The sequence below is a fragment of the Heloderma suspectum genome, chromosome 3 (genome assembly GCF_057233095.1).
Source record: "Heloderma suspectum isolate Gila_16-S chromosome 3, 16-S_ref, whole genome shotgun sequence".
In the NCBI taxonomy this organism is placed as follows: domain Eukaryota; kingdom Metazoa; phylum Chordata; class Lepidosauria; order Squamata; family Helodermatidae; genus Heloderma; species Heloderma suspectum.
The window spans coordinates 320,103,789-320,115,457 of NC_139460.1; the positions used below are offsets into that span (position 1 = coordinate 320,103,789).

General features: G+C 50.0%; 1 protein-coding gene across 2 annotated transcripts in view; it reads left to right on the top strand.

The window, feature by feature from the left end:
• The window catches only part of CLCN2 (chloride voltage-gated channel 2), a 91,848-nt gene extending 82,398 nt beyond the window's left edge, over window positions 1-9,450 (top strand). The window contains exons 21-24 of one of the 2 annotated variants that reach the window (XM_084847635.1): window positions 2,573-2,611; window positions 5,979-6,083; window positions 6,712-6,798; window positions 7,955-9,450. In XM_084847635.1, the coding sequence (XP_084703761.1) occupies window positions 2,573-2,611; window positions 5,979-6,083; window positions 6,712-6,798; window positions 7,955-8,149 (426 nt within the window). In that variant the 3' untranslated portion in view covers window positions 8,150-9,450. The remainder of the gene's footprint in view (window positions 1-2,572; window positions 2,612-5,978; window positions 6,084-6,711; window positions 6,799-7,954) is intronic. The other variant, XM_084847636.1, reaches the window with a different exon arrangement.
• Window positions 9,451-11,669: the final 2,219 nt, after the last annotated feature.

The following is an 11,669-nucleotide window of genomic DNA, read 5'->3' on the forward strand; positions in this document are numbered from 1 at the left end:
AGATTCCTGCATGGAGCAGGGCGTTGGACTACATGACCTCCAAGGTCCCTTCCAGCTTGGAAATTCTCTGATTCTGTAAGAACTTTGGAGGTGGTGGTAAAGTCTCTGACAGTGGTTTGCTCAGCTACCTGGTTGTCACAGAGGGGTGAAATACTCAGAAGGGTCTCCGGCTGTGTGTCTTGGATGGGTTACTCTGCTCCCAAGACTGGATCTATGCTGCAGACTTCTTTACACTTATTTTCTTCCCCCATGGAACTGTGGCTCTGCTAGGTGGGGCAAGGTTTCTCTTAACCAAGAACTCTCAACACCTTCCCAAACTACAATTCCCGAGTTCCTCTGAGAGGGGGTTAAAGCAAAGTAAGTTTTAACTGTAGCTATGCCCTAAGGTCCTCTGATTGCCACCTGCTCTGACCCTAGAGTGGGGTTGTGCAGGCAGAAGGACCCAGGAAGGGAGGGATAACAGAACCAGGAGGCTTGAGTTGGAAGACAGTTCCAAAGAATGGGGATGAAAAGAGAACCTGGAGGGAGGAGCTTGAGACTGGAAGGAAAACCTCGGAATGAGGATGGGCAGGGAGGCACAGCGGTGGAAGGCTGGAACTCACAAATCTTGCGCAGAGCCAGGTCACACAATAATCAACATGGGAATGCTGCCAGAAATGGCATCTCCGTGACCAGCGACCCCAACCTGTCCATAGCTGTCTAGAAAATAATGACTTGCAGTGTGGACCTCCACCATCAGCACTGCAGGTTTCTGTGTTCCCACTAGTGGTTGTCAGGAGCATGGATTGGGGGACAGTCAAAAATGTGACACACAGTTGGTTTCTGTGGCCTGTATCAGAATCTGAGAAAAATCTTGGCTATTTATTGCACCTGTATACTGAACGTGTAAATGACTGATCTGTAGATAACAACTTGGGATATTATACTTTTCTTTCCAGGCCAGGGGTATGAGGGCCACAGTTCACACATTACATTTTCTTAGGTGTACACTTTTATATCAGCCTTATAAATGAGCCCACAAGAGTTACTAGCCTGCAATTTTATTTTATTTTTACATTACTGCTGGGACTGGCAGAGGAAAGAAGGAAGGAAGGAAGGAAGGAAGGAAGGAAGGAAGGAAGGAGAGCTGTATTTCTATGCTGGGTGTGAAGGAAAGGGCACCTTTAGCAGCCTGCTTGGGTTTTATGCTAGGTGCAGAGGAGGGATGGAGTTCCATGGACTCGCCTGCAAGGAGTTCCTAGTCACCAATGGTGACCGAGTAGTGCTAAAATACAGTCTGCTTTATATGTATGAATGAGAGCAACTCCTGTCTGAAAATAGCATGCAGGTGTCAGGGTGGAAACTGAGGCGATAGAACCCCAGAGCAGTTCTGATTCTGTGGAGGATCAGCAATCTGTGGGAGAGGAGCCAGCTCATCCCTCACAGGCACAGCAGCTGGCAGAGATTCCTCCTGCCAGCATTCCTGAGATAGATAGTGATCCTAGCAGTGAGAAAGTGCAGGAACGGGGCTTGCTAGACGCTCGATGCAGACGCAAGGAACGACGAGTGATGGAGGGTGCGGAAAGGAGTTGTAGCGCCCGTTTGGCGCGCAACCAACGGCCACCTCCCGTGGACCCAAGGGAAAGAGGGGGGATCTCTCCCTAGCCCATAAGTTCAGGGTCTTCAAGTGACTCTCCTTCAAACGGGGATCAACTGCCTACTCGGAGCATAGGCTACTCTGCTGTTCCTTGCTTAGTCGCTGGTGATTAGCATCTGAAAGAGTCATTAAGTTGTAAAAGGATTAAAGCCTTGAAAATAATCCTTTCGTCTGTGTCTTGAGTTGGCTATTGGAGTCTACTGAAAGAGGCTGCTAGGGCGCTCCTGAGAGCAGGCATGCTCATTGGAGAGCCTGGATTGATTACAGCTCCCTACGGAGAGTGCACTCAGTGGTCAACTAGACTTTGCAATGGCCCTGAGACCTATTAGTCTGCAGGTGGGCCCAGCAAGTGTTCCAGCCTATAGGTCCCAAGGAGAAACCTACCTGCTGGACAGCACCAATGTGCATCCTATGGCCATGAAGTCCTTGCATGTGAGAGCTGATATTCACCACTCTAGAGAAGCCTTCCCCAACTCCAGATGTGTTGGGCTACAACTCCCAGCATCCACCGGCCAGCTACTCTAGAGTTGAGCTGTTGAAGGGTTTATTCTGGTGCGGTAAATACTGGTTCTTGCCACATGAGGGCAGATTCAGACAACATATTCACCATGCAAAATCAGTGATCGGCATAGTCAAAAATTCCCTTGTGGTGACTTGACTGCATCAAAACATAATGTGTGAATGGGGCCCAATTTAAACCAAACTGTGTGTGCAAGCCTTCCTCCTTGCCCCTCAGAAATCTGGATGTTGCGGACTCATCTTCCCCTCTTTGCCACCTCCTTGTTCGGCATGCCAGCATTCTCCACACTGAATGGCCAAACCTGGCAGGTTTGGGGTTCACCTTCTTGCCCAGCCCAATTCACATGTTCTTTCCCTTCCCTGACACTCTCCCTGCATGGCCTTGACAAATGTGTCTCCTCTCTGTTTTGATTGTAGGATGAATACGAAGTGGCTGGCAAGATGACCCCCGCAGAAGTGAGTATCCTTCACTCCTAAAAAGACCCCGTCATAAAACCCCTGTGGGGGGTTGAGGGGGGCTCTGCTGAATTTATGCTGTGTCCCAACCAGTGTCCTCCTGGAGGGCCATGCAGTTTCCTGCATAACTTGGATTCGGTTTTAAACCAGCACTCCCTAGAGGGATTAAATGCCAAAGCCCTGTCATTCCCAAAGATGGCATCACATTCGACTTAGCTTGTTTGCTTGAGTTGCCTGGATCAGCCAGCTCTGGTGACTTTGCGGTTTCTCCTGCTCTAGAGTGCTGAATGCTGTGGTTGGGATCTAGTGGGCTTATCTGGGGATGGGGGCTACATGGAAGAGCTTCTCAAGGGCCCCACGGGCCCCTCCTGCCCCATATACCTTGCTCTGCGTCATCCTGTTAGGTACTGAAAACTTCATTTCATATTGGCTTAAAGAGCTGGAAGACAGGACACGGCCCACAGATAAGCCCTTTCCTTGCTCTTTTTCATGTCATTTGGGCTTGCCCTGCGGACGTTCCCTGTAGATTGCACTCCCAGGCGAGGCTGTTTCAAACATCGCCAGTTCCCTTCATGGGACGTGCTTCTGCATAGGCCAACAGTGCAGAACCTGAGCCCCGTGGGCCGAATCTGGCCCTCCGGGCTTCCCCAGGTAGCCACACCCCCTTCCTTTGGCCTCAGCCCCTTTCGCCCACCACTGATTGTTTGGTGGCTTCCTGGCTTTTGTGCCTCTCCTTCCCCCACCTTCTAAAAAGGTTGGAATGCTTCTCCTAAGTTCTTTAAGCTAAAGCATACTGGCTTTTTTAGAACTTTCGCCCCACCCCCTTTGCCTTTGGCCCACCTACCACTGGAATGCAGCCCCCAAGAGCTTGTCTGAAATGGAATTCAGCCCTCAGGCTGAAAGAGGTTCAACACCCCTGACATAGCAGATGTCACACTGGTACTCTTATGTGTGTTTTGGCTGTGTGCCTCCTCTGGAATACACTCATGAGCATGGCCACACACATGCAGGGTAAAAGTCTGGGCCCACTGGTTGTGTGGCTGCTACATCCGCGTTTTTCTCCCTGGCACAGGAACATAAGAAAACCTGCCTTCTGTCTCCTAGATCAGACTATTGGGGTCCATCCAGCTCATTCTTATCTACTCTTACTAGTAGTGGCTGTCTAAAACGTCAGGCCAAGGACTTTCCCCTCATCCTTTTTAATGGGAAGTGCCAGGAATTGAACCCAAGACCTTCTGCATGCCAATCAGGTGCTCTGCCACTGATCTACAGCCCCTTCCAGAAACTGGCTCCAGCCACATAAAGAGTTGGTCACCTCTAGGCTCCTGAATGAAAAGAAGATGTAGCTTCAAGAACGTGCACTCGAGAAACAGTTTATTAAGGGTTCTGTGTGTGTGTGTGTGTGTTTTGAGTTGAATGACTCTGCTTTATGGGCAACTGATCTAGTTTCATCAAGACATGCAGACTTGTTTAGCATTCTTGATTTTATACTGGCTCAGTTGCCCCTGAGCATCTTTTTCATGCTCCCTTTTCTTTTTGCTCCTCTGCTGGGGCTTTCCCTTTCTTCATTTCCCCTCTCTAGGCCCTGGGCACACAGCATATCCATACCACAATTCTGCACCCACTTGGATATCTGGGAAGTCTGGGGATGCAGCAGCGCTCAGCTTCTTGCATAACTGACACCTGTAGATAATTAGCTCTCCATGTGGTTAGACTGCATGGGAACCTGTTTTTTTCTCCTCTACGGCAGCAACCACATGTTAATAGATGATCATCTGTTGTCACCTTGAATCTTCCCAAACAGGTAGCTGTTTAGGATACAACAACAAAAAAGGTTGTGGAAGGGACAGCTTGCGACAGGGGCATCTGATTTCCCGTGCTTCTCTGTCTAGTACAAAATCCATCGCCCCTCATGGGAAGATACACTGGCTTTCGCTGCAGGGAAAGCTTTCTCATCTCCCTACTAGGAGAAATGTGCAACTTCAGTTTTGGAGAGGAAGGAGCACCACAATAAGGACGAGCGAGTCAGCTGTGCTCTCTGGTCCACTCCTGTTGTATTGTTGTGTCTGAAACTGGAGGGTGTTCTCTCCAGGCAGGGTAGATGCGCTTATTTCATTTTTTACAATGACGTGCCATACCTCTTGGGTTGGATCCAGGATCTGCCATACTCGAGAGGCAGGGCTCCGCTCGCGCAAGCTTCCTCTGCCTGGTTTTGGGGGATCCCCTCTGCCCTCCACACCACAGCTCACCCCCATTCGGCAGGATCTGCTGATGCTCTGTGCAGCCTTTTCATGCAATTGGAGGGCTGCTGCTGGAAGGAGGGGGTGGGGAAGTCCACTCCCACCAGTGCAGTTGATCCAGCTTAAATCTGGATCCAGCCCACAGTGGTTTCCATGATGCACCTCTTATATTTTGTGGGCACCTGAGAAGTGGCCTCAAGACAGGCCACGTGCAAAGTAGTCGTTGCAAGTGGATGCAGTCGCATCGAAGTGGAGGAAAAGCCTTCTTCCGGCAGAGGAGTTGTGAGCTGCCAGCCAAACCAGTTTGGAGCTGAGCCTGGCCATGACATTGGCTACCCTGTAGAGTAGGGGGCCCCAGCTAAACTGGGGTGCTGGTATAGTTTATCTGGGAAAAGTTAGTCTTACTGCTGCTTGTGCTCAGAACATGGGATGGTTTGCTTGTCGCATGCATGACCAGAAAGCTTGCCAGTTGTGTGGAAATAGAAAAGACAGTTCATATGTGTTTGCCCACCTCTGTGGCCAGCACTGGCAGACTTCCCCCATTCCCCCACTGCTGCCTTAAATCATATTTTTATTATAATTATTGTGTGTTTAAAAAAATGTAATACCCAAGGCCGAAACAGTCAGTTTTTAAAAAAACTAATATACATGTCTTTGTCAAGCATGCAACTACAGTCACGAACAGTTCAGACTGTGATTAAAAAAAAAAAAATACTGTTTTTTAAAAATACTGGCTGACACTGTAATCTAGGGGTAGGTAACCTGGTGCTCTCCAGATGTTTGAAATACAGCTTCCATAATCCCTTCCCATTGGTCATGCTGGCCCCCACTGGCCATGGAGTTGCCTGCCCTTTGGTTAGAGTGTTAGACTAAGGCTGGGGAGTCTTGGGTTCAACTCCCCTCCTTAGCCATGAAACTCACTGGCTGATGTTGGACCAATCACTATCTCCCAACCTAACCTACCTCACAGGGTTGTTGTGAGGATAAATGGAGGAGGAGAACCTTGTAGACCACCTTGAGCTCCTTGGAGGAAAGCAGAGCTATAAACGTAATCGTGGCCCACTTGCTTGGCCTGGGTGACAGCGCCTCTGCTGGCTGGCACATTGACCTGGTTTCTTCACTTTCAGATCCTGGAATGGGAGGAACAGCAGTTGGAACAGTTTGTAAACTTCAACAACAGCAAGATTGATCCAGCGCCTTTCCAGCTGGTGGAACGCACTTCTTTGCACAAGGTGGGGGCAGGGGAGGGGGGAAGCATAGGCAGTTAGATGTGTACTGTGATATACTGCACAAGTACCATACAAGTGCAGACTTTGCTCTGTAGAATACACCCTTAATACCTTTCTTGTTGTTGTAAAATGTAAGTTTCTAGTCCTCATGGCTGTGAAAATGGCTTGAAAATGTGCAGGCAGTTCTTGGCACACTCACAAGATGCCCGGAAGGCCTGGCCTAAATCGGATTTCAAAGAGGGCAAGGGAACGAGGTCATATGCTCACTTAGCCCTGTATCAACTCTCTTCCCGTGATAAATGATGCAAAATAAGCTAAACTTAGCCAATGCTTTTCATTTGAATAATGGAGGCAAGCTGCAGCTGTGTGTGTGTGTGTGAGTGTGTGTGTGTGTGTGTGTGTAAGTACAGCACATGCACAGCCCAAGGCATCGCTGAGAGATTCTCTCTGGTTCCAGAGACAAGACTTGGCCAGGAAGGGGAAGGGGAGGCAGCACGTGTGTGCCCTGGAGGGAGGGGTCCTTGCCATTGACTCAAATGGTGTTTGCGGGGGGACGCTGTTCCAGATACTGTGGTGATGGAGCCAAGGGGTGTGTGGAGTTCCCTGCTGATCCTGCTCTTGTCTCTTCCAGACGCACACCATCTTCTCCCTCCTGGGTGTGGATCACGCCTACGTCACCAGCATCGGGCGCCTGATTGGCATGGTGTCCCTCAAGGAAGTGAGTACCGGTGAGCAGGGAGAGAGCTTAGGAAAGCTCCCCTCCCACCTGAAGATGCATGTGCCCCCACCCCGGTCAAGGTGGGCTGGCATATAATCCCTCGTCTCAGATGACTGAGGTTAGCCTTGCCCCATTTCCCCCCAGTGATGCGCTTGCCAGAACTGGGCAGGGGCAGGGAATGATGCTCAGAGCCCTCCATTCCACATGCCCAGGGTTCTCCTTCGGGGGCGAGGGCACCACCCCCGTGTGCTGTGGAGGAGCCTGGGTCACGTGTGAGTCATCCGCCAAGTCTGAGGATGGGGCTCTAAAGCTAATGCCATTCCTGCTGCGATGCGAATGGGTGGAACCAATCAGAATGGGCTGTTGATGCTACAGTATTCATGGCAACGTAAGCATTTGGACTGGATGACCTTCAAGTCCATATTAACTGCAAGATACTGGTATATCATCTTACATCTCTGAGCTAACCTCTTCCTTTGACCAAACAGACATTCATGAGCTAAATGTCGAGTAGTGAATTTTAGGAGATCTAAAACACAATACAACTGAAAAGAATCACAACCAAACATTTTCCTCTTTTACAAACTCGTCATGTAAAATAGTTCCTCTGGGCTTTTTTGTCGATTTATATTTTTTATTTTGTAAGCTGCCTTGAATATGATTAGCAATGGAAGTGGGATAGAAATGTTGATGTGAATAAAATACATTTAAAAAGGAGAAAGGCTCCCCACACCACACCCCATTTGTCCCACACAGCCTCTTCCTGAAGAGGGTAAGGAGGGCCCACTTCCATTGGGTAGGTGGAGCATCAGGGCTAAGAAACCTGCTTATGGATCGGGAGGTTTGATGGTGCAGATCATCCAGTGGAGGCTGGGGACTCCGATGTCAGTGGGCTGGTGAATCCGCTCCAGGTTTCAGTTAGAACCAGTCAGAACTCTAAAGGAGCTCTCCAAGGTCTGAAGCATAGCTCCTTTAGAGTTCTGACTGAAACCCAGAGCGGATCCACCGCCCCGCTGATATCAGAGACACCAGCCTCCACTGCTTGAAACTGAAGAGACCCTGCCAGTCTGAGTAAGCCGTACTGGACTAGATGGATCAGTAGTCCAGTGCCCATGTCCTGCTCTCATTCATCCTGTTCTCTTCCTCTCTCTCCCAGTTACGAAAAGCCATCGAGGGCTCTGTCACCGCCAAGGGTGTGAAGGTGCGTCCCCCGCTGGCCAGCTTCCGGGACAGCACAACCAGTAGCAGCGAGACCGAGGCCACCGAGATCCACCAGCTCTGGGACCGGCGACACCGGCACTCCATCCCCCGCGAGTCCAGCCCTTCTGAGAGCGATGACAAATGCCAGTGACCGCAGAGGGAGTGCTGTTGCTGCTGCTGCCGCCGCCAACTGGCTGGCAGAAAACTCAGCGCTGGCGCACCGTGGCTGTTTCTGTTCCAGCTGAAATCCTGGTGGGGGCCCTCCCGCTGCATCTCGGCCCAGGGACCCGTGACCGCACCAAGAGACTTTCCGGAGGCCGCCCAGCCAGGAAAACAGTAACCCCGAGGCTGGTGTGGCAGAGGAGGGGCCTGCTCCCCCACCCCAGAGCCCCGCACGCGCCCCGACCCTGCGCTGGCTCTGAAGGAGAGGAGCTTGCAAAAGGCATCCTCATGGAGGACAAGAGAGAGGCCCCATTCCTCTCGGCAGCCCACACTTTAGCGGGACGCTGTCTTCCTGGATTTCCAAAATCCGACATTGCTCACCTTGATGCCGAAGTCACACCCGTCGTCTCTCGACACTGGGGTCCTGTTCTAGACATGCAGCGTAGCAGGAGTTCTTCTTATCCTGCCCTTGGTCTCGGGGTTTCCTCCAGAACTGCCCCGCCTCCCATTCCTTCCCAACAGCCTTTCTCTACCTTGGAATGGGGGCCCTCCAGATGAGGCAAAGACCTCGCAAGAGGGAGGCTTGGGAAATGGAAATTGTAAGGTGAGGTGCTTTAAAAAAGACGGATAATCCCTTCTAGTCATCTCTGGTTCCTGGTGCAGGTCACTTCTAACCTGAGGAGCACTCTGAGTGGGCCACCCCCATCTCTGGGTGTAGACCCCGGCCCACCCTCATGCCGGTCTTCCTTGACCCTCCCCAGTTCTGTCAACGTCCCCCCACCCATCCATCTACATTCAGTCAGTGAGTCTTGGCCTTCTGGTTTAGGGGAGGTCCTGCTATATAATGAATAGGCCCTATTATTATTATTATTATTAATTAATTATATGTGGGGACAGAATAAAGTGAACACTGGATCTCTTGAGCTACTGAGCCCTGGGGGAAGGGGTTCCCCTTCTTCTCTTTCTCTCACTCGCTCTCTTCCCCCCAATAAGGACTCTGAACTGCTGCTCCTGCCCCCATCCTTCTCTGTGGAGCCCACCCTATGCTTGCATCCAGGAGTGCATAGAGGAAAGTGGGGGTGGCATCTGAGATGTAAATACAGAGGGTTTTTTATATTAATTTAATAAAAAAGATTTTGCATAGAGTTATAAAATAAACATATGAGTGAGTGTCTGATGTCTACAGATACAGCTATGCTTGCTGGGAAATGCTGGGAGTTGTGGGCATTTTTTCTGTGTAAACATGCATAGGATTGCACCCTTCAGTGCATTTAAAGTGGGTTGAATTTTACATTGTAGGACTCCTGTTTTGAGAAAATGTTAAATGTGTGAAGTGCTGCTGTCAATTCCATCCCTACCTGCCCCCGCTCCCCCAGCTCCCACTGGTTTTTTGTCACTTTTCCACCCAACCATCAGTCCACATTCTGTGGCCATTGAGCATGTTCAGCCTTCATGGAGCTCTTTGGCACCTTTTCATCCTTGGTTCCCCCTGCCCCCTGGGGTTCCTCCAAGTCTGCTCATAAGCTCCCTTTGGTACGTGGATGCACTGAATGGAAATCACTGTTACTAATAACCTATATTAGTAATAGTGAATTCCATTCAGTGCATCCACGTACCAATAATAACCTATATTGGGGCCGCGGTGGCTTAGTGGTTAAGACGCTGAACTGCAGACTGGAAGGTTGGCAGGACAGCAGTTCGAGACCCGAGTGCCGTGTGACGGAGTGAGCTCCCGTCTGCAGTCCCAGCTCCTGCCAGCCTAGCAGTTCGAAAGCAAGAAATTGCAAGTAGATAAATAGGTACCGCTTCGGCGGGAAAGGTAACAGCGTTCCGTGCACCTCGGTGTTCAGTCATGCCGGCCACATGACCACGGAAGCGTCTTCGGACAGCGCTGGCTCTTCGGCTTAGAAATGGAGATGAGCACCACACCCTAGAGTCGGACACGACTGGTTGGGGACACCTTTAACTTAATAACTTATAACAAAATGTTGCAGCATGGAGTGCCCCTGTTCAGGGTTCAAGCCAGCCAACCAGCCATGCCCCTTTCCAAGGTACTCCATTCCACACACCCATTTTCCATTTTCCTCCCAAGAGTCAGCATTCTGTGACCACCGAGCCTCCTTGGTCCTCCTTTGGGCTCTTTCATAGAATCATAGAACAGTAGGTTTGGAAGGGACCTATAAGACCATTGAGTCCAACCCCCTGCTCAGTGCAGGAAGCCAAGTCAAAGCATCGCTGACAGATGGCTGTCCCGTTTCATCTTGAATGCCTCCAGTGTGGGAGAGCCCACCCTCTCCCTAGGTAATTGGTTCCAGTGTCATATTGCTGTAACAGTCTGGAAGTTTTTCCTGATGTTCAGCCGGAATCTGGCTCCCTGTAACTTGAGCCCATGATTCCTTGTCCTGCACTCTGGGATGACCGAGAAGAGATCCTGGCCTTCCTCGCTGTGACAACCTTTCAAGGACTTGAAGAGCGCTATCCTATCTCCCCTCCGTCTTCTCAAGGCTAAATATGCCCAGTTCCTTCAGTCTCTCCTCATAGGGCTTTGTTTCCAATCCCCTGATCGTCTCTGTTGCCCTCCTCTGAACCATCTCCAGCTTGTCTGCATCCTTCTTAAAGTGTGGGGCCCAGAACTGGACACAGTACTCAAGGTGAGGCCTTACCAGTGCTGAATAGAGGGGAACTAGTACTTCACGTGATTTGGAAGCTATGCTTCTACTAATGCAGCCCAAAATAGCATTTGGCTTTTTTGCAGCCACATCACATTGTTGGCTCCTATTCAGCTTGTGATCTACAACAATTCCAAGATCCTTCTCGCTCATAGTACTGTTGAGCCAAGTATCACCCACGTATCACTGTGCATTTGGTTTCTTTTTCCTAGGTGCAGAACTTGGTATTTATCCCTATTAAATTTCATTCTGTTGTTTTCTGCTCAGTGCTCCAGCCTATCAAGATCACTTTGAATTCTGTTTCTGTCTTCCGGGGTATTAGCTATCCCACCCAATTTTGTGTCATCTGCAAATTTGATAAGCATTCCCTGCACCTCCTCACATGCCCTCCACCCCTTATGATTTTTTCCTAGTTTTTTTTTTTATATTTCTGCAATCTTTGAGGTAAACCGCAAACTGCTGATACCTCCTGTTTATGCATTTAGACCACAAAGGGATCAGCACTCAGAGAATGAGTTCACCATTAGTATATAGGATGGTTATAATAGCTGCTATACAGTACCTTTGCCTTGTGTTGTATGCCCCTGTGTGTGCGTGTTCACTCTTCTATCCTCCCTCCAAGGAGAACAGAGAGGTGTGCATGGAACTCCTGCACCAACCTTCTTTTTTTATCCTCACAAGAACCCTGTGAGGTTGGTTAGGCTGAGAAATGATAACGAGCCCAAGGGCACGCAGTGAGCTTCATGACTGAGTGGGGATTTGAACTTGGGCCTCGCTACTCTTAAGTCCAACCCTCTCTCCATTAGACCTCACTGACCCAAATAGCTTTGCATAGGAAGG